The 23069-nt window shown below is 46.6% G+C and overlaps 1 protein-coding gene across 1 annotated transcript in view; it reads right to left on the minus strand.

The window, feature by feature from the left end:
- The window catches only part of LOC149459567 (uncharacterized), a 172752-nt gene that overhangs the window by 42715 nt on the left and 106968 nt on the right, over positions 1-23069 (minus strand). Inside the window, exon 9 of the mRNA XM_089680930.1 lies at positions 6147-6429. Within this exon, the coding sequence (XP_089537056.1) occupies positions 6147-6429 (283 nt within the window). The remainder of the gene's footprint in view (positions 1-6146; positions 6430-23069) is intronic.

A 23069-nucleotide genomic window follows, 5' to 3' on the forward strand; every position in this document is an offset into this window, starting at 1 on the left:
TCCGGCTTCCGTCCCCTACACTCCACCGAAACTACCTTACTTAAACTCTCCAACGACCTGCTAACCGCCAAAGCTAATGGCCACTATTCAGTGCTCCTACTCCTTGACCTCTCTGCGGCCTTCCACACAGTCGACCACCCCCTCCTCCTCAAAAAACTACACTCCCTCGGCCTCAGAGATTCTGCTCTCTCCTGGTTCTCATTCTACCTGTCACAACGCTCCTTCAGCGTTACCTATAATGCTACCACCTCCCCCTCACTCCCCCTCTCTGTTGGGGTCCCTGAAGGTTCTGTCCTTGGGCCCCTTCTCTTCTCCATCTACACCTCCTCCCTTGGCCAACTCATACACTCTCACGGCTTCAACTACCACCTCTATGCCGAAGACACACAAATCTATCTCTCAACCCCCCACCTCACCCCCTCGGTCTCCGTCCGAATCACACACCTACTGAGTGACATATCAGACTGGATGTCGCTCCACTTCCTTAAACTGAACCTCTCCAAAACCAAGTTTCTTGTCTTCCCCCCAGCCCGGACACCACCCCCCATTGACTTCTCCGTCACATCCAACAACGCTACCATCAAACCCGCCCCGCAGGCCAGAGTACTTGGTGTCATTCTGGACTCCAACCTATCCTTCCAGCCCCAAGTCCAATCTTTAACAAACTTGCGCAGACTGCACCTCCGCAACATCGCCAAAATCCGCACGTTCCTAACCCCAGAAACCACTAAACAGCTCATCCACTCCCTCATCATATCACGACTCGATTACTGCAACTCCCTCCTTACTGGCCTGCCTCGCCGCTGGCTTTCCCCGCTTCAGTCGATCCTGAATACAGCTGCCAGACTCATTCACCTTTCCAACCGCTCCGTTTCTGCCAACCCCCTCTGCCAATCCCTCCACTGGCCTCCACTCAGTGTCCTCCACCCCCCTCTGCCAATCCCTCCACTGGCTCCCGATTGCGCAATGGATCAAATTCAAAATCCTAACACTGACGTAGAAAGACGTCCACCATACTGCCCTGAACTACATCACTGACCTAATATCCAAGTACCGCCCAACACGCACACTCCGCTCCTCACAAGACCTCCTTCTCTCTAGTTCCCTGGTCTCCTCCTCCCATGCCCGCCTCCAGGACTTCTCCAGGGTGTCACCCATCCTCTGGAACTCCCTGCCCCAACCCATCAGATTATCACCTACTCTCCTCTCCTTTAGGTGCACCCTGAAAACCCATCTCTTCAGGGAAGCCTACCCCACCCCCTGCTAACCTGCCGACCTCCTCCACTCTTCCTACCACTCCATCCCCTACAGCTATTTCCTCCTGTGCCACCATCCCCTCCCTCCTAGATTGTAAGCTCGAAAGAGCAGGGCCCTCGATCCCCTCATGTTTTGCATTGTATTGGTATTGTTCTGTCACATGTTCTGTCCCCCTTTGTAATGTACAGCGCTGAGCGAACTATTGGCGCTTTATAACTACTATATAATAATAATAATAGTATGAATAGTAGTAGTTGGGGTAGTAGGAGGTTTAGTAGGAATAGTTTTAATTGGGGTAAAAGAAGGTGTAGTGGGAATAGTAGTTGTTGTAGTAGGAGGTGTAGTGGAATAGTACTAGTTGGGGTAGTAGGAGGTGTAGTAGTTGTTGTAGTAGGAGGTGTAGTAGGAATAGTAATAGTTGGGGTAATAGGAGGTATAGTAGGAATAATAATAATAATACTGTAGTTGATGGAGTAGAAGGTGTATTAAGAATAGTAATAGTTGAGGTAGTAGGAGATGTAGTAGGGATAGTAGTATTTGGGGTAGTAGGAGGTGTAGTAAGAATAGTAAAAGTTGGGGTAGTAGGAGGTGTAGTAGGAAAAGTAGTAGTTGGGGTAAAGGAGGTGTAGTAGGAATAGTAATAGTTGGGGTAATAGGAGGTATAGTGGGAATAGTAGTAGTTGGGGTTAGTAGAAGGTGTAGTAGGAATAGTAGTAGTTGGGGTAGTAGGAGGTGTAGTAGGAATAGTAGTAGTTGGGGTAGTAGGAGGTGTAGTATGAATATTAGTAGTTGGGGTAGTAAGAGGTGTAGTAGGAATAGTAGTAGTTGGGGTAGAAGGAGATGTAGTAGGATTAGTAGTAGTGAAAGTAGTAGGAGGTGTAGTAGGACTAGTAGTAGTTGGGGTAGTAAAAGGTGTAGTAGGAATAGTAGTAGTTGGGGTAGTAGGCGGTTTAGTAGGAGGTGTAGTAGGAATAGTAGTAGTTGGGGTAGTAGGAGGTGTAGTAGGAATAGTAGTAGTTGGAGTAGTAGGAGGTGTAGTAGGAGGTGTAGTAGTTGGGGTAGTAGGCGGTTTAGTAGGAGGTGTAGTAGGAATAGTAGTAGTTGGGGTAGTAGGAGGTGTAGTAGGAATAGTAGTAGTTGATGTAGTAGGAATAGTAGTAGTTGGAGTAGTAGGAGGTTTAGTAGTGTGACAGAGGGTAGGCAGGACAGAACACACAAGGCGGATGGCAAACACACAAAGCTTTATTGAGACAAATGACAGTCACTGAATGGGGGGATTGCAGGAAGTGGGACAGTGCCCAGTATGGAAATAGCAAGGAGAGGGCTCAAAATAATTGTAATCCGTCCCCAAGGGGCAAGTTAGAGTCTCTAGCAATTTGTAATCCAAGTAGGGAGCAGAGGGGGAACAGAGTTCAAGAACAGTCCAGGGGGGATAAAACAGGGGTGCATACACTCACGGCTCCAGCGGGTGTCCTGGCTCACAGCGGACGGCAGCGGGGGTGACCATGCTCAGCACACAGCAAGGGGGTAGTTCTAGCACACAGCAACAGCGGGTAATCCGGGCCCCAGAGTATTAGGCAGAGTATCGTGGGGCCCCCAGCAGATAGTCCTGACCCAGGGTATTAACAGAGTGTCAGCGGTACTCCCAGCCCTGGAGTATTAGCAGTGTCAGCGGTACTCCCAGTCCTGGAGTATTACCAGTGTCAGCGGTAACAATCCTCCCCCCAAGTCCTGGTTGACTGCAAATGGCACCTGGCGTATCTCTATCTTCTCCTGGAGCTTTGTGGTGGGGCAGCTTGCGGAGGTCTCCCCCTTCTCTGGGGCTTGCGGTGGGCAGCTGCGTGGTTCTCCCCCTTCTCTGGGGTGTGCAGAGCAGCAGCTTGAGGAGGCTCCCCCTTATCCTTGGGGGGTCTATGCAGAGTGGCCACAAGGGTCCCGCCTCAGCTGGGATCCCTCTGTGGCTTGGCAGCGAAATGGATGACCAAGGAGCCCGGCATCAGTCTCTTAAACCGATGCAGGATGCTTCCCGGTCGTCCTGGCAACGGTGGGAGGGCCGTGGGCGAGCAACGGGGCACACCCCTATGAACATGGGTCGTACTCTTGTGAGCGAGGCCTTTGTCCAGAGGCATCCGCAAGCGCGGGAACTCCTCGTGCCCGCGCTGCGGATGCCAGGACCTTGTGGCGTTAGCCTGACGCCGCTGTCCGGAACATTTCTGCAGGATAAGATAGCGGCAGGTGTGAGAAGAGCCGAGCCTCTCGTCCTGCGCGGCTCGGCAGGACGAGAGACAGCAGGGGGGCATTCCTGGGGCAGCGGAGGGGGCAGAGCAACAAACTGGGACAAGCAGTAATAGTAGTAGTTGGGCTAGTATGAACAGTAGTAGTAAGAGGTGTAGTAGAAATAGTAGTAGTTGGGGTAGTACGAGGTGTAGTAGGAATAGTAGTAGTTGGAGTAGTAGGAGGTGCAGTAGGAAGAGTAGTAGTTGGAGTAGTAGGAGGTGTAGTAGGAATAGTAGTAGTTGGAGTAGTAGGAGGTGTAGTAGGAATAGTAGTAGTTGGGGTAGTAGGAGGTTTAGTGGGAATAGTAGTAGGAGGTGTAGTAGTTGGGGAATAGGAATAGTAGTAGTTGGAATAGTAGAAGGTGTAGTAGGAATAGTAGTAGTTGGAGTAGTAGGAGGTGTAGTAGGAATAGTAGTAGTTGGAGTAGTAGGAGGTGTAGTAGAAATAGTAGTAGTTGGGGTAGTAGGAGGTGTAGTAGGAATAGTAGTAGTTGGGGTAGTAGGAGGTATAGTAGGAATAGAGTAGATCTCCGTCTGGAAGACCTGTGACCTTTACAATCTGCATGCAATCTGCCAACACGCAGGGCAATTGCATACAGATTGGCAATGAGCTTGACCGAGCATATAAAGGCATTAACATACAATACAATACAATCTCTCCGGAGATATGAGCCTGAGCTTAATTACCCAGAAGTCACTTAGTAATTTTATGATTTAATATTCCGAAAGTGGACAGTGCATAAAATACTGTATGTACAAAGTATAAAAAGTTACAGAAAATACAAAAAATACAAAAAGACACACAATTGGCTATTCACTATAAAATTAAAGGGAATAAAAAACAGAAATAAAACTTTTACCAAGATTTATCCTGCAACTGGAGCAAGTCGCGGAAAGTCCACAATCCGTCAGTCAATGGGACGGGCTCCATACGAATCACAATGTCCATATCCCAGGTCCTCAATTTATTGAAATATGGACATAGGCTGGACATTAGCCAATCAACTCTGGGGGGTGTTCCTGTACCTGCCCACAGGACGTTCTGGGTATTGAACTGCCCAAAGTTGATTGGACCAGGAATGGTTTGAATCACCAAGTCAGGGATTGAATTTCCGACACCAGTGCATCAGTCCGATCGCAACAGTACCAATCACTGTTTAGCTGTCGTAATCAGGCGCCATATGACCATTTCCTGCATTTATCTGGGATTCTACAGAGGCTACAAATACAGTTTTACATGCAGATGTAGCCTACAGTGTGTCCAATCAGAAAGCAGTATTTTCATCTCTCTGCAACTAAGATTTTAGCTTTTCTGAGAGATTAAATAGATTCCTTTGATCTGTGGATATACGTCAAAGCTTCCAGACAAATCGGAACCACCTCTGGTCTCCCGCTGTGTTATAAAGCTGAAATGTCTAGAGCCTTTTCCTTCCAGATTTCCAGAAGGTGACAAATCTTATTGGCATCCAGGTGTCACCTCCCGTCTAGAGGATGCTCTGTCCCTTCAGATGTTAATTGGTGACCATATGTCTCTGACTTAATTCTGAACACATCTTATATTATTATAACATGGAATGAGCTAAATCTACATTGTCATATTTCTACAGTTCACATCTCAGCTACTCAAATCTTACATGTACGTTACAAGGAGGTGTAGTAGGAATAGTAGTAGTTGGGGTAGTAGGAGGTGTAGTAGGAATAGTAGTAGCTGGGGTAGTAGGAGATGTAGTAGTTGGGGCAGTAGGAGGTGTAGTAGGAATAGTAGTAGTTGGGGTAGTAGGAGGTATAGTAGGAATAGTAGTAGTTGGGGTAGTAGGAGGTATAGTAGGAATAGTAGTAGTTGGGGTAGTAGGAGGTGTAGTAGGAATAGTAGTAGTTGGGGTAGTAGGAGGTGTAGTAGGAATAGTAGTAGTTGGGGCAGTAGGAGGTGTAGTAGGAATAGTAGTAGTTGGGGTAGTAGGAATAGTAGTAGTTGGGGTAGTAGGAGGTGTAGTAGGAATAGTAGTAATTGGGGTAGTAGGAGGTGTAGTAGGAGTAGTAGTAGCTGGGGTAGTAGGAGGTGTAGTAGGAATAGTAGTAGAAGGGGTAGTAGGAGGGGTAGTTGGAATAGTAGTAGTTGGGGTAGTAGGAAGTGTAGTAGAAATAGTAGTTGGGGTAGTAGGTGTAGAGGGAGGGGTAGTAGGAAGTGTAGTAGGGATAGTAGTAGTTGGGGTAGTAGAAGGTGTAGTAATTGGAGTAGTAGTTGGGGTAGTAGGAGGTTTAGTAGTTGGGGTAGTAGGAGGTTTAGTAGTTGGGGTAGAAGGATGTTTGGGGTCCATTGTTGTAGTTTTGGGTGGAAGGTGTCAGATTTGGCTTGTTGTTTCTCCACTTTTTGGTGTCATACAATACAAACACAAGAAATGAACACCAGAATGCCGGAACATTTGTCATTGCAGCAATTTTCTGGGTGAAGTGGGGCGTTATCTGACAAATGCCGGGGGGACAAGATGTTTGGCCATGATTGTGTGTGGGGGATGGGCAGTGATGAACCCTACTACCCGAATCATACATGATGGAACATCAGCCCATGTAGCCGTGTGTTATGAATCAGCCACATATATGATGACCTCTTACCTAGGTGATCACACAGATATCTCAGCTCCTCATCATATACAGAGTCGGTGACGCCCACAATGTTGATTGGTCCTCTTTTCTTGCTGTGATACAAAATACCGGACAGGCACCGAGAGACGGCCTCCCTGAACTGCTGCCCGCCATTGTTGGAGATGTAGTGAGGAAGGACGGTTATCATATTGATATAGAAGTAGTTTGATTTTAGTCGGTTGATAAGCCATTCATAGTCACTCTCTGATGACCTTGAAAAGATCCCAACTGTGTGATATCCTGGAAGATACCTCTATATAATGAAAGATACAAAACAATAATCATTAGATAACAACAACAAGAGAAATGATTGTACATTACACTAAATCCATGACTACAAATCTCACAATGCGGCGGGTTCCAGCAATCCTGGGATCACTATTAGGGGTCGGTCTATATTAACCCCCTCAGTACCGGACACTGTCACCCCCTTCCTGCCCAGACCAATTTTTAGCTTTCAGCGCTCTCACACTTTGAATGATAATCGTGTTCCTTTTTTCACTGGGTTTTTTATTTTTGTGCTATACATTAAAAGAGACCGAAAAATTAGAAAAAAAATGCATTTTTCTTCATTTCTGTTATACAATTTTGCAAATAAGTAATTTTTCTTCATAAATTTGGGCCACAATGTATACAGCTACATTGCTTTGGTAAAAATAATCCCAATCGGTGTGTATTATTTGGTCTGTGTGGAAGGTATAGAGTCTACAAGCTATGGTAGCAACAGGGGCATATTTGCCGCAAAGCAAACAAGGCATTTGCCTAGAGCGACACTTTTCAGGGGGGCAGCGCAGTGGCAGTGCCCCCCCCCTTTTCCCACGGAAGGGACACTTCTGTGGGAAAGGGACAGGGGCTTCTGTGTCTTATCTGTGTCCACGACTCCGTGTTCCACTTCGATCCGGTCCAGGAGGCGCTGCTGGAGGGGTGGAGAGTGAGTCCATCTGGTGTATTCATCTCCCTGGATCTTGATGGCGATGTGGACGGGATGCCATGCAGCCCCTCACATCTGGCCACACCCCCAGGATCACTGGGCAGCCTATGGCAGCCTGTTCCTTCTACTGCAAGCTCCGCCTCCTCACCATTGATTGGCCGCCAGATCTGTAGCTCAGGAGAGGCACGCAGGCAGCCAATCACTAATGAGCAGGCGGAGCTTGGAGAGGAGGAGCCGAGCATTAGCACGATGATCAAGTAAGGGGCCAGCCGGAGCCGGTGAAGAGGAGGAGAGCAGCCAGAGAAGGACGACAGCTGATCGGTATGGTAAGTGTCTGTGCGGCAGAGCAGATGGTGCTGCTGCAGCCAGGTATGTTGGCTGTGGATGGGAGAGGGAGGAAGCCTGAGCTGGAGCAGGGTCAGCACAGCAATGGAAGCCGATCAGCGGATACCAGCCAATGGATAAGTGCCAGCACCCACCGATCATCTAAGACAGGGATCTCCAAACTTTGTAAACAAAGGGCCAATTTATTGTCCTTCAGACTTTGGGGGGGCCGGTCTGTAGCAAGAGGGAGTGGAAATGTTCCTGGCATCAGTGGTAGTAAATATTGCCACATTTGGTATAAGGGGGAGGAATTGTGCCCCATCGTTGGTATCACTAGGAGGAATTGTGCCCCATCGTTGGTATCACTAGGAGGAAGAGTGTCCCATCATTGGTATCAGTGGGAGGAATAGTGCCCCATCATTGGTGTCAGTGGGAGGAATAGTGCACCATCATTGGTGTCAGTGGGAGGAATAGTGCACCATCATTGGTGTCAGTGGGAGGAATAGTGGCCCATCATTGGTGTCAGTGGGAGGAATAGTGCCCCATCATTGGTGTCAGTGGGAGGAATAGTGCCCCATCATTGGTGTCAGTGGGAGGAATAGTGCCCCATCATTGGTATCAGTGGGAGGAATAGTGCCCCATCATTGGTGTCAGTGGGAGGAATAGTGCCCCATCATTGGTATCAGTGGGAGGAATAGTGCCCCATCATTGGTGTCAGTGGGAGGAATAGTGCCCCATCATTGGTGTCAGTGGGAGGAATAGAGCCCCATCATTGGTGTCAGTGGGAGGAATAGTGCCCCATCATTGGTGTCAGTGGGAGGAATAGTGCCCCATCATTGGTGTCAGTGGGAGGAATAGTGGCCCATCATTGGTGTCAGTGGGAGGAATAGTGGCCCATCATTGGTGTCAGTGGGAGGAATAGTGCCCCATCATTGGTGTCAGTGGGAGGAATAGTGCACCATCATTGGTGTCAGTGGGAGGAATAGTGGCCCATCATTGGTGTCAGTGGGAGGAATAGTGCCCCATCATTGGTGTCAGTGGGAGGAATAGTGCACCATCATTGGTGTCAGTGGGAGGAATAGCACCCCATCTATGTTGTCAGTGGGTCGAGCTCTAATAGGAAGGAAGAGGTGGGGCCTAAAGAGGAAGGGGTGGTTCTTAAACAGGAAGCCAAAATATCAGTCCTGGTAGTAGGTAGGAACACGGTCCATAGTACAGGTAGCAGGCAGAGGTGTGGTCAATTCATGCGGCAGGCAGAGGCATGATGGCAGTATGTTGGCAGAAGGCAGAAATATCAGGCTTAGGGCCTTGGTCAGGTGGGACCTGAGCACAGGGGTAGAGGTTTCATCCCACCCAACCTCTTCGAAGCCTGGGGATGAACAGACCTTTTTGCGGGAATTACAAAACCCGGAGAAAAACAAAAACTTTGTTTTCTACACTCAGAAAATCTATTCCGGAGACTCTCACATACATGAGACCCCTGTGTTGTCTTGAATCTAACTAATACAGTGGCAGGGCATAAGATCAGTTTAGAAGGCAGTCAAAAAGCACAGTCGGTTAACAGGCCAATGTCAATTCACAGGCAGAAACGTGGTTGATAGTTCAAGCGGCAGGCAGAGGCATCGTCAATAAACAGTCTAAGCTGAGTTCAGGTGGTAAGCAGAGGCATTGTTGATAAACAGTCCAGGTCATACAGGGAAATAGGTGATAGTGGACAATGGAAAATATCTTCACTAATAGTGTAGTGTTGTGTGATAGATCCGGAAGCTCTCTCCAATACAGAGTCCTGGCTGGGAAGGACATTGGGGACAGCAGTTTCGGGTGTCATGGAGAATTGGGTTACTGGAACATAAACAACATTTTTTGGGGGGGTTTGCGGCCTGTTTGGGTAAGATGGAGGATATCGGGGAAATGCCTCTCATGGAGTCTGGTCAATGAATCAAAGTGAATTTGTTCAGCGGTATGGCCAGGTAGATAGAGAAGGTCCATAACAATATTGATACTTCAGGTAGGTTAGGGATCTTTGTGTGCACTTACAAAAGATGACATAAGAATTGTACGGGGCTAACTGAAACAAGTAGATGGCAACCTTTTTATACAAATAGATTGATCTCCTGGTGGCTAAGTACGGCTGTTAACATCTTGTCATTCATATCCACCTCCCCACCCCCATGAACTGATTATAGTCATGCATCTTGGTTTCTGGACAGAACCTTGTCTTGTTTGAAGTTCCACCAAGATGTCATCATGAATTGAGGAAAGGATATAGACATCTCTTTTATCTTTCCACTTTAGAGCTAGAATCTCTTCATTTCGCAAACTGGCTGTTTCACCCAGTTTTAATATTGTAGTGACCAGTCATTGTAGGAAGCCCTTGTGGTTGACCCGTGCTGTCCCACAGGCCACAGTTTTCTTCAAATAGAGAGAGTGGAATAATGGGAGACTTGTGTAGAAAGGATCTACATACAAATGGTAACCCTTCTCGAACAGTGGTTCTATAAGCAGCCAAACAATTTTGCCACTTGTCCCCATATAGGTAACACATCCAGGGGGGGGTCTAGCTGGCTGTCCTTTCCCTCATAAATCTTGAAGTTGTAAGTATATCCCGTGGCCCTGTCACATGCCTTGTAGAATTTTACTCCATATTTGGCCCGTTTACTGGGGATGTACTGTCTGATGCCAAGCCTTCCAGTAAAGTGGACTAGGGATTCATCCACACAAATATTTTTGTCGGGGGTAAACATTTCCTTGAAGGTACAGCAAAAAAAGGTGATTAGTGGCCAAATTCTGAATAGCTTATCATAATCAGGATGATTTGGAGGAGGGCATTATTATTATCGAAATGCAAAAACCTTGTCATCTCATAGAGTGTTCTGGGCATACAAGATGAATAGATTGGCATATGATGTATAGGTTGGGTAGACCAGTAGGCAAGGACTTCATTTATTTTTGTCAGTCCCATGTTCAGAGTAAATTTTTAATTTCTCCACAGTGAGGGGTTTCCACACAAATGGGCGGGCATATGATGAATTGGGATTGCTGGCTATATATTAACTGACATACAGGTTACACTGCTCCACAATGTAATACAGCAAATCATTAGTAAAATATAAATGAAAAAAACAAATTGGGGTATCATTTTCTGCTTGTATCTGAGGGCCTGGCTGTGCTGTAGAAGGGGAAATTGCAGGTTCTGCCGAATTAGCAGGCAGCCACGTGGAATATAAACGTACATCTGGGAGGCTGGTATGGGCTTTACCTCGTTGTGGATGGGAAACCCTGCTACTAGTGCCTGGCCTATCATCGGGAATGTAGCCCTGCTTGTACTCGCTACAGCATCAGGATTTGTAGTGCTACTGGTGGATGCCTGGCCTATCTTCTGGGAGTTCTGCGCTGCTTGTACTCGCCACTGCGCTACTGGTGGATGTCCGCTCCTCCTCAGATCACTGGAACCTCTTTGTGTGGACTCTTTCCTTCTCAGTTCTCCGGAACCTCTTTGTGTGGACTCTTTCCTTCTCAGTTCTCCGGAACCTCTTTGTGTGGACTCTCTCCTCCTCAAAATCTGTTGCTGACCCACTGCTTTTAACTGGCTCATACTCAGAATCTGAGTCTGACAGAGAGTTCCCTGCTACTCTCGTCCATCATACTCAGTGTCTGGAAAGCCAGCTCGCTGGTGTATCATTTTTTAGACATTTTGATGTTCACTGGTACAGATGTGGATTTGACACTGGTACTCTGTGACAGATATTGATCACTGGCACAGATGTGGAATTTTACACTGGTAGGTAGTGGCACATGTTGATCACTGGTACAGAAGTGGTTGACCACTGGTACACTGTGACATATGTGGATCACTGGTACAGATGTGGAATTTTACACTGGTACTGTGTGACAGATGTGGATCACTGGTGCACTGACAGCTGTGTGGGGTACACTATGGGGTGATCAGTTCGTGTGTAACTCACAGTTTTCACAGATCGGCTCTGCTTCTCCTTACTAGCGGGCTCTGTGTGAGGAGAGGCAGAGCCAATCAACTGAATGGCAGCTGTGTTGACATTAAATGATGGCTATGATTGGACATAGCCATCATGTGATCAGAAGGGCCAATCAGAGAGCCGTCCTGCCAAGTGGCATTGCTCAGGGGACACTGGCACACAGAGCACGCAGCTGCACGGCCATGTTCTGATGGAAGTTCAGGAACATCCACGCAGAACGATGAAGATCCCACCTGTCCGTTAATGTGCGGTGGCCAGGCGATAAGCGGTTAAAAAAAAAACTGCTTTGCAGATGTTTCATCATTCACACAAAAGTAACGAATAACACCCGGAATGTTTATACAGCTTGAAGACCAAACATTTTCCAGGACGTTTTGTTTACAACTAGTCTAAATTGGTATTTCTTGCTAGAAAATTACTTATAATCCCCAGACATTATATATTTTTTAGCAAACACCCTAGAGAGCGAAAATGTCGACCGTTTCAATTTTTTTATGTCACATGGTATTTGCACAGCTCTTTTTAAAACACTATTTAAAAAAAAAAAAATACATTTCAGTGAATTAAGACAAACAAAATTCAATATATACCCCAATTTTTTTATAAAATATAAAAGAGGATGTTATAACGAGAAAATAGATAACTAACATGCTTTACAATTATGGAAAGGCAACAAACTACGGAATTTCAAAATCTCCATAGGCGATGCTTTAATAATTTTTTTACAGAATACCAGTTCAGAGTTACAGATTAGGTCTAGCGCTGGATTTATTGCTCTCACTCTAACGATCACAGCGATACCTCACATGTGTGCTGCAAACACCATTTACATATGCGCACATAATTGATGTATGGGTTCACTTCTGCATGTGAGCACGGTGGGATGGGGGCACTTTTTTTTGGTTTTTTTACTGTCCCTTTCATTTGTATCACTTTTATTCCTAATACAAGAAATGTAAACATCCTTTGTAATAGACATATACATGACAGGTCCTCATGAAGATCTGAGCTAAAAAAGACACCAAGCCTCTAAAAACAGGTTTAAACAAAAATATTTTTTTTGAACTGTTGCTTTAAAAAAGAAAAATATTTGTTTACTTCCACTGCCGACTGGATTTAATGTCATGACGGCGTTCTGGTCCACCATCATGATAGAGGTGATCAAAGACCAAAGAATCTTTCATTGCCGCCATCCTGAGGAGGTTGCACCATCAGATCATTTCTCTGGCAGGCCGGCGTTAACAGTAAGCCTGAGAAACACCAGCGAGCCACGGGAGGTGGGGGGGGCGCCCCCTTCCACCACTATAGAAAGCAATCCATCAGTTCAAGGGCCACTAGGACCACTTTCATATGAAAGCCGGCCGCTGAAAAAAAAAACAGTACCAGGGTTATGGCTCATTTCTTCAGCCATAACCCTGGTAAACCACTTGACAACTGCAGTGTTTATATATGTATACACAGTGCCAGTGATTCCACGAGGCAAACTAGGTGGCTACTTAGGGTACACTGCCTCCTAGGGGCACCTGGGCACAGCACAGGCCTGCACTCATTGTGTGCGACGCCACCACATCATGAATGATCCTTCAGCTGAGGGGAGGGGCAGCAGAGGGGAGGAAGAAAGGACAGAGGAAGATGCCGGGTGTCTGGGGCCAGTGTAGCAGCTGAGCTGCCACAGCTTCCAGTGTTCCTCTCAAAGTAAGTTGTTCCATGTACAGGAATGCAGACAACACAAGCTGCTGGTGTGAGGAATCATGTTGTACAACAGAACTGCATCCAGGTCAGCATAGAACAGGAAGCAGGAAGTATAAGGCGATGCAATATTACCGGATACAAGTCGGGTCACAGTATTTGTAGAATGACTCTATAACGTCTCCCTTTTTTACATTCAATTCAAACCTTGTAAATAGAGATGAGCGAATTATTCAAAAATTTGATTCGGCTGATTCGCCGAATTTCAGGAAGAAATTCGATTCGATGCGAATTTATTCGCTACGAAGTTAACTTATAAAAAGGGTTTCTAGGCTTCAGAGAGCCTTTAAATTAGTGCAGAACACTGTACCTTTAATTTAAATGCCCTTGGAGATGAGGAAGGAGAAGGAGAAGGAGAAGGAGAAGGATGAGAAGAAGGAGAAGGAGAAGGATGAGAAGAAGGAGAAGGAGAAGGATGAGAAGAAGGAGAAGGAGAAGGATGAGAAGAAGGAGAAGGATGAGAAGAAGGAGAAGGATGAGAAGAAGGATGAGAAGAAGGATGAGAAGAAGGAGAAGGATGAGAAGAAGGATGAGAAGAAGGAGAAGGATGAGAAGAAGGAGAAGGATGAGAAGAAGGAGAAGGATGAGAAGAAGGAGAAGGATGAGAAGAAGGAGAAGGATGAGAAGAAGGAGAAGGATGAGAAGAAGGAGAAGGATGAGAAGAAGGAGAAGGAGAAGGATGAGAAGATGGAGAAGGAGAAGGATGAGAAGAAGGAGAAGGATGAGAAGAAGGAGAAGGATGAGAAGAAGGAGAAGGAGAAGGATGAGAAGAAGGAGAAGGATGAGAAGAAGGAGAAGGATGAGAAGAAGGAGAAGGATGAGAAGAAGGAGAAGGATGAGAAGAAGGAGAAGGAGAAGGATGAGAAGAAGGAGAAGGATGAGAAGAAGGAGAAGGAGAAGGAAGAGAAGAAGGAGAAGGAGAAGGATGAGAAGAAGGAGAAGGATGAGAAGAAGGAGAAGGAGAAGGATGAGAAGAAGGAGAAGGATGAGAAGAAGGAGAAGGATGAGAAGAAGGATGAGAAGAAGGAGAAGGATGAGAAGAAGGATGAGAAGAAGGATGAGAAGAAGGAGAAGGATGAGAAGAAGGAGAAGGAGAAGGATGAGAAAAAGGAGAAGGAGAAGGATGAGAAGATGGAGAAGGAGAAGGATAAGAAGAAGGAGAAGGAGAAGGATGAGAAGAAGGAGAAGGAGAAGGATGAGAAGAAGGAGAAGGATGAGAAGAAGGAGAAGGAGAAGGATGAGAAGAAGGAGAAGGATGAGAAGAAGGAGAAGGATGAGAAGAAGGAGAAGGAGAAGGATGAGAAGAAGGAGAAGGATGAGAAGAAGGAGAAGGATGAGAAGAAGGAGAAGGAGAAGGATGAGAAGAAGGAGAAGGTTGAGAAGAAGGAGAAGGATGAGAAGAAGGATGAGAAGAAGGAGAAGGATGAGAAGGAGAAGGATGAGAAAAAGGAGAAGGATGAGAAGAAGAAGAAGGATGAGAAGAAGGAGAAGGATGAGAAGAAGGAGAAGGATGAGAAGAAGGAGAAGGATGAGAAGAAGGAGAAGGATGAGAAGAAGAAAAAGGATGAGAAGAAGGAGAATTCCAAGCCGGCAAAAAGTGTATCTGCAGAGCTCCGCTATTTCTTAGCGGAGCTCTGCAGATACACTTAGTGGAGCTCTGCAGATACACTTTTTGCCGGCTTGGAATTCTTCTTATTTTCATCCTACTTCTTCTTCTTCTTCTTCTTCATCCTCATCCTCTTCTTCTGAGGATGAAGAAGAAGAAGAAGAAGAAGAAGTAGGATGAAAATAAGAAGAATTCCAAGCCGGCAAAAAGTGTATCTGCAGATCTCCGCTAAGTGTATCTGCAGAGCTCCACTATTTCTGACAGTTCTGTGACATTCCCTCCATACAGCGGTTGAAACATTGTATCTATTTGTTTCCATAAATGGAAACAAATAGATACAATGTTTCAACCGCTGTATGGAGGGAATGTCACAGAACTGTCAGAAATAGCGGAGCTCTGCAGATACACTTAGCAGAGCTCTGCAGATAGATACAGCGGTTGAAACATAGGCTATGTTTCAACCGCTGTATGGAGTGAATGTCACAGAACTGTCAGAAATAGGCTATTTCTGACAGTTCTGTGACATTCCCTCCATACAGCGGTTGAAACATTGTATCTATTTGTTTCCATTTATGGAAACAAATAGATACAATGTTTCAACCGCTGTATGGAGTGAATGTCACAGAACTGTCAGAAATAGCGGAGCTCTGCAGATACACTTAGCGGAGCTCTGCAGATAGACTTTTTGCCGGCTTGGAATTCTTCTTATTTTCATCCTACTTCTTCTTCATCCTCATCCTCTTCTTCTTCTTCTGAGGATGAAGAAGAAGAAGAAGAAGAAGTAGGATGAAAATAAGAAGAATTCCAAGCCGGCAAAAAGTGTATCTGCAGAGCTCCTCTAAGTGTATCTGCAGAATAGAGGAGCTCTGCAGATACACTTTTTGCCGGCTTGGAATTCTTCTTATTTTCATCCTACTTCTTCTTCTTCTTCTTCATCCTCATCCTCAGAAGAAGAAGAAGAGGATGAGGATGAAGAGGAAGAAGAAGAAGAAGAAGAAGTAGGATGAAAATAAGAAGAATTCCAAGCCGGCAAAAAGTCTATCTGCAGAGCTCCTCTATTCTGCAGATACACTTAGAGGAGCTCTGCAGATACACTTTTTGCCGGCTTGGAATTCTTCTTATTTTCATCCTACTTCTTCTTCTTCTTCTTCTTCTTCATCCTCATCCTCATCCTCTTCTTCTTCTTCTGAGGATGAGGATGAAGAAGAAGTAGGATGAAAATAAGAAGAATTCCAAGCCGGCAAAAAGTGTATCTGCAGATCTCCGCTAAGTGTATCTGCAGAGCTGCTCTATTTCTGACAGTTCTCTGACTTTCACATTTACAGCGGTTGAAACATTGTATCTGTTTCCGAATAAAAACATCTGTATCCTAAATGGAAACAAATAGATACAATGTTTCAACCGCTGTACATGTGAAGGAACTGTCAGAGAACTGTCAGAAATAGCGGAGCTCTCTGCAGGGACACTTTTGCCGGCTGATCGGGAAAAATCCGATTCGCGCACCCGAAGTAGGCTAATATTCGGATTCGACGCGAATCAAATTTTTCCTGAAATTCGAATCGAATTCCACTTCGCCTGGTTCGATTCGCTCATCTCTACTTGTAAACAATGAAACTAAAACAGATCCTGAACAGTCTTGAACATGGCATGCTGTGTTACTGGTAGATACACTACAGACTGAGTCTATCTGGTGGTCTTGAAACTCAACCACTACGCAAGGCCACAGGGATTTTGCCTGGAGAAATCCGTTCAGCTCCAGAAGGTGTTGACAAGGAGCGACCCTCTTTCCTGGCTGGTGTGTTTGGCAGACAAGAACTTGACGGGATATGTAGCTGCATTTTGTCATCCTCATTGTATCCCGATATGACAGCGGAGTTCTCTCTGCTTTGAGTATATGGTCCAGTAGAAGTTGGGGCATTGAGCACCTCAGGAGGATCACGTGCAGGATGCTCACAGGCTTATGCGGTGAATCGTTCTGCCCTTCGCAGGTCCACTTGATTGCGGCAATAAAGACTGCCTTCTACATACACAAGATATGATTGAGGAGCAACCCTCTGAACACAGGAACTCAGTCTCCAGCGACCGGTCCTGTCACATGGAAGCGGCTTCATACGGATTGGCTCTCCAATGCTTAGTTCAGGTAAGTCTTTAGCAGACACATCGTATGACAGCTTGGCAATCTGTTTCCTCTGCTGCAGTTTCGCCAGGACACCTGTAACCACACAAGGATCAAGTAATATGTTGGCCACAGGCAATGAAGTCTTCAGTCTCCTAGACATCAAGCGCTGTGCAGGACTACTGTCCATGCCTTCAGATGGGGTGTTCCTCCAATGCAGAATGGCCTTCCATGGATCAGTATCATCAAACTTGGCCTTCTTACAAAGATTCTTCACTATCTTGACAGCTGATTCCGCTTTGCCATTTGCTTGCGGGTGCCTCGGGGATGAGGTAACATGCTTGAATCCCCAATCTGTAGAGAACCGTCTGAATTGCTCACATGCAAATTGAGGTCCATTATCCGAGATGACTCTATCCGGCTGGCCATAACGTGCAAACTGTGCTTTACAATGCTTGATGGTAGTGTCAGCAGACAGGTCAGGAAGTAGCTCAATCTACCAAAAGTCGGAATATTGATCAACAATTAGTACAAAATCCTGCCCAGCATAATTCAGTAAGTCCATGCTTACAATTTGCCAAGGCCGGGTGGGCAGCACATGCTACATCATAGGTTCTGTTGTGCCTGCGCATATTCATTGCATGGTGAGCAACAGCTAACAAAGTCTCTAATCTCGTTCTGCATGTTGGGCCAGTATAGGGTATCACGTGCTTGCCTATAGCATGCTTCGCCGCCAATGTGACTGGCATGAATACGAGTCAGCATCTCCCATCTTAAAGATTTAGGAATGATGACCCTTGGCCCCTTGTACAGTATACCATCTTGAATGGCGATTTCATCTCTGAAAGTCCAATATTCTCTCACAAGTAATGGCACTTCCAACTTGGAATCAGGCCAACCATTCAGAACAACATATTTAAGAGCCTGCAAACTCTCATCGGTTTCAGTGTGCTGTTTTATCTGAAGCAATCGTTGGTCCGTGACGTATAAATAGTCTGAATGATTAATCTGTGACAGGACCTTCAGGTCCCGCTGAACATTGCAAACTGTGTGTTGTGCATAGTCAGGTGTACCACCTGCTGCTGTAGCTAGATAGGTAACAAATCCAATGAAGTGTTGCAGGGATTTCACATTTGCTGGCTGCGGCATATCCAGTATGGCTCTGATTTTTTCTGGGTCAGCCTTCAAACCCTCCCAGGTTAGAATGTGTCCATGAAAGCAGACCTCTTTGACCTTGAATTGCAGTTTTTTGATGCCAAGTCTCAATTTTACCTGCCTACAACGATTCATCAGTTCCAGCAGTTTGCCATCATGATCTTGCTCTGCTTCCTCATCTGTGTCCCCACAGCCAACCACAAGGATGTCATCAGCTATTGGTTCAATACCACTGAGTCCAGCCAATAGTTCATGTTGTTTATGTTGATACACCTCTGGTGCAACTGATACTCCAAAAGGCAGTTTGAGCCATCTTTTCCTGCCCCACGGAGTCCAGAAGGTTGTCATGTAACTGCATAATGCATCCCGGGCATCAACAAGTGTGAACAGACGTGCCTTTGGCAGCTTGTACAAAACATCCTCGAGAGTTGGCATGATGTAGTGAGATCGTCTCAGGGCCATATTTAAGAATTTGGGATCTATGCATATTCGTAGCTTATTTGGCTTCCTTACAATCACCATGTTACTTATCCAGTCAGTTGGGTCAGTCACTGGTGTCAAGGGTCCATTGGCCTCATACTGGTCAAGCTGTGCCTTAACTGCCTGTTTTAATTCCACTGGCACATTGCGTGGTGCACATTGGACTGGAGGGACACTCACATCAAGGTCGAAATGAACTTCCCCTGGTACAGATTCCACTGGCCCAGTAAACACATCACTAAATTCCTTTATCAGCAGTTGTTTTGTCAAGGGCCCCTTGGATAGATTGTCCATCACATTAAGCTCTGCAGGGACGGAGAAATGTATCAGCCCTAGACGCTCACAGGTTGATCCAGACAACAGTGGCTTTTGGCAGGCTTCCACAATTCACACTCCAGCTTGTGTGTTAGTCCACGTATGGCACATTCTGTCTTGAAGAGCCCTAGAGATTTCATCATCGCACCGGAGTATAACTTTAACCTGGTGTCACTTGGCAGTAGACGTGCTTCTGGTGCTAACACCATTTTGTCTCTTAAGCACATTACATCCCACGTTGTTCCTGAATGGAGGTGACAGGATTGGGGCTTATTATTTACATGTAAAGTGACAAACCATTTCTTTCCTCTGGATTGCACAGCGCCGATCAATTCACTGCTGTATATAACTTCAGTGGTGTGCGTCTCTTCCTCATATGTGGATGTGTTCTCCACGTTGTGTCATTTGCCTATTGATGGCCGTCGTTTACTTGACAAACAAACGTTAGCAAAATGGTTTGTTCTTCCACAAGACTTCCAAGACTCCCCATAAGCTGGACACGGCTCTTTAATTCTTTCATGCACAGTCCCACAGTATTTGCACGCTGTAGGGTTGGCAGTATTTGTGCTCATCAGCATGTTGCTGCAGTTTGTTCCTGTTGCCATGCTGCATTGCAATGTTTATGCTGTCGGTCTGCTGTCTGTCCTGTTCCATAACTTTCAGACGTCTGTCAGTGAGCTCTGCTGTATGGCACGTCTCAATGGCTGTGTGTAGAGTGAACTCATGTTCTCTTAGGAGGCGCCTGCGTGTGCTCTCTCACTAGCTATACCAACAACAATTGTGTCCCTTATCAATTCATCTCTGAGTGCCATATTCACAAGTTGCTGCCTTTTCTCTCCAGTGTGTAACAAAGTGATCCAAAGATTCTCCCTCTTCTTGTTTGCAGCATCCAAACACATCCCTTTCATAAATGACATTTGTAGCAGGTATGAGATCATCTTCCAGTACATTTACAATGGCTGTAACATTGTGTTGCTGATCTGCTGTGAGGGTCACATGGTGTTTATACACATGCCTGCATTCACTGCCCATGACTCTTCTCAGAGTTGCTGCCGGCACTCCTGCACATTTCTCATTCCAGCCTGTAGCCAGACAATAATCTTCACATTCAGCTCTGAAAGATTCCCAATTGCTGCTCCAATCCCCACTCATTGTCATCCCCTCTGGGGGAGGTATGCCATTCATGGCAGCCATATTGTCAGGAAGCCTCTGAGCTATCAAATCTCAGACAATCCTCAGTCTCAGGCTGTAGTTCACAAACCTGTGTTTCCCAAAGCTGCTGCACTCCAAACAAGAGGCTCAGTCCTGATTCCAGTCACTTCTGACACCATGTTTCATGTACAGGAATGAAGACAACACAAGCTGCTGGTGTGAGGAATCATGTTGTACAACGGAACTGCATCCAGGTCAGCACAGAACAGGAAACAGGAAGTATAAGACCATGCAATATTACCATATGCAAGTAGGGTCACAGTATTTATAGAATGACTCTATAACATAAGTCCCTTAGTGCAAATTGGCTGGTGGCTGCTGATCACTGTGGAGTTCCAGCCCTTCTCTTCCCATTCATCAGTGAAGGCGAATCTGCACCTGCGGAAGAAGGCAATGTGTGACTCTGATGTCTTCTGTCTGTGTGAGTGTGACCCGGCTGCGGCGATCACTAGAGATGAGCGAATCGAACATGACGAAGTGGAATTCGTTTCGAAGATTTGGAAAAATTTGATTTGCGACGAATCCGAAGATTAGCAAACTTCGGATGCACGAATCGAATTTTCCCAAAAATGGCGGCGACATGTGTGGCGACGGAGCGGGGATCTCTGGGAAGACGCGCAGACAAGGCGCGCTGACCCATAATGCATTCATTCATGACATGTGATCGCATTAGCCAATCAGCAGCCAGCCAGCCAGCACTGTGTAATGGTGGAGCTATAAATCGCGGCCATCTTAGAATTCTCCATTAGCCTCCGGTCATTCAAGAGAGGCAGACCTGTGTGAATTAAGGGACAGAGTTAGGGCCACAGAGACTTTAGGGCCACAGAATCGTTACTCAGGGACACAGAATCGTTACTCAGGGACACAGAATTGTTACTCAGGGACACAGAATCGTTACTCAGGGACACAGAATCGTTACTCAGGGACACAGCCATCAAAGAATTGAAAATTTAAAGTGACATACACCCTTTTTTTTTTTGGTGGCTGTCGTGCACAGTTGGTGCTGCAGTTTGCCGATTGTGCAAAATAAACTGACTTTCTGCTTCACAACCACTATTGTACGTTCAAAGAGTTAAATCCATTTACACGCCGGCTGGCGGTAATATTTTTTGGGTGATTAGTGCATTCCAGTGACCTAAACGTACAGTTTACAGCCAACGGCAAGCTGCAATTGACCGATTGTGCTAAATAAACTGACTTTCTGCTTCACAACTACTATTGTACGTTCAAAGAGTTAAATCCATATACACGCCGGGTGGCGGTAATATTTTTTGGGTGATTAGTGCATTCCAGTGACATAAACGTACAGTTTCCAGCCAACGGCAAGCTGCAATTGACCCATTGTGCTAAATAAACTGACTTTCTGCTTCACAACCACTATTGTACGTTCAAAGAGTTAGATCCATTTACACGCCGGGTGGCGGTAATATTTTTTGGGTGATTAGTGCATTCCAGTGACATAAACGTACAGTTTCCAGCCAACGGCAAGCTGCAATTGACCGATTGTGTACAATAAACTGACTTTCTGCTTCACAACCACTATTGTACGTTCAAAGAGTTAAATCCATATACACGCCGGGTGGCGGTAATATTTTTTGGGTGATTAGTGCATTCCAGTGACCTAAACGTACAGTTTACAGCCAACGGCAAGCTGCAATTGACCGATTGTGCTAAATAAACTGACTTTCTGCTTCACAACCACTATTGTACGTTCAAAGAGTTAAATCCGGTTTTATTTTTGGGGTGCTTATTGAATTAAAGAGTATGTCAGACAACACGCAGAGGAGTGGCAGAGGAGGCAATGTTTTAGGAGCGAGCAGACGTGGCAGCAGAGGAAGGGGTCGAGGCAGCACTAGTCGCAGCCAGAGGCCAGTGCTCCCGGTGTCATCCAGCGGTCGTGTCTCCACCGACAACCCTGCCGTCATCGATTGGTTGACTCGGTCGTCTTCCTCTTCCCAGGTCACCTCTGACACCTACAGCCAACGGTCGGTGGGTACGTCAGACACAACCGTTAGTTGGCATGGCCCGGGAGCAAGCCCACTGAAATCACGTGTCCTCGACCTGCCCCTGTCCTTTGGTGTTCCCTCACCAAGCGAAGTATTGCATGCTGTGGGCTCAGCCCCACTGTACAGTGAGGAAGAGCTAACAGAGGGCGGTCAGGAACGGGGGGAGACATCCGCCTCTTCAGCAGCCAGGCGAAGAAGTACTGGCGAGGAGAGTGGCTCGATAGCCGGTCTAGAGACAGGTCTGTCTCCTGACCCACACGCAGCCAAGGGGGCTAGTAGTGACGCGGAGACCCTAATTGATGATGATGAGGCTGATCGCACTTGGCAGCCTCGTCGTCATCAGGCTATTGCTTCCGCATCATCAGGAGAAGAGGGTGCCAGCTTGCCAGCGAGCAAAACAGTCGGTGGGTTGCCCAGGAGGCAGCAGGGTCGCAGCAGTGTCAGTGGAGCCAAACGGCCACGGAGTAGAGCACCAGCTCCACTGCAGCCTACCACCACGGCCAGTAGTGGTGCCAGTGTGCACGGAGGAAGTAGCAGTCAGCCAGTGAGGAGTAGCGGGGGCAAAGTTTCCTACTCGGCGGTGTGGCAATTCTTCGTCAAGCCACCCGAGGAAGTAAACGTAGCCGTATGTCGACTATGTGGCCAGAAAGTCAAGCGTGGCCAGGGGGCCCATGTTGGGACTACAGCGTTGCGTCAGCATATGCAGCGTCGCCATTTGGTGGCCTGGGAAAACCGTGATAAAGATACGGCGGTTCTGCCTGCCCCAGCCCCCGCTCCATCACCCGCTCCGTTACTTGCTCCGTCACCCGACGTCAATCACCCTCTATCAGCCAGTCAAGGCTCCAACACCTCTGCTGAGGGGAGTTGTCGCTCGTTGGCATCTTCCGCTCGTTCAGATGCTCCTTCTCCTGCTACTCCTCTTCACGGATTCCGTCAGCAGTCTTTCTTGGAATCCGTTTCCAAGAGACAACAGTTTGCGAGCACGCACCCGACGGTGCAAAAGC

The sequence above is a fragment of the Staurois parvus genome, unplaced genomic scaffold (assembly GCF_062004578.1).
Source record: "Staurois parvus isolate SC_StPar_1 unplaced genomic scaffold, SC_StPar_1.0 ptg000254l, whole genome shotgun sequence".
NCBI lineage: Eukaryota > Metazoa > Chordata > Amphibia > Anura > Ranidae > Staurois > Staurois parvus.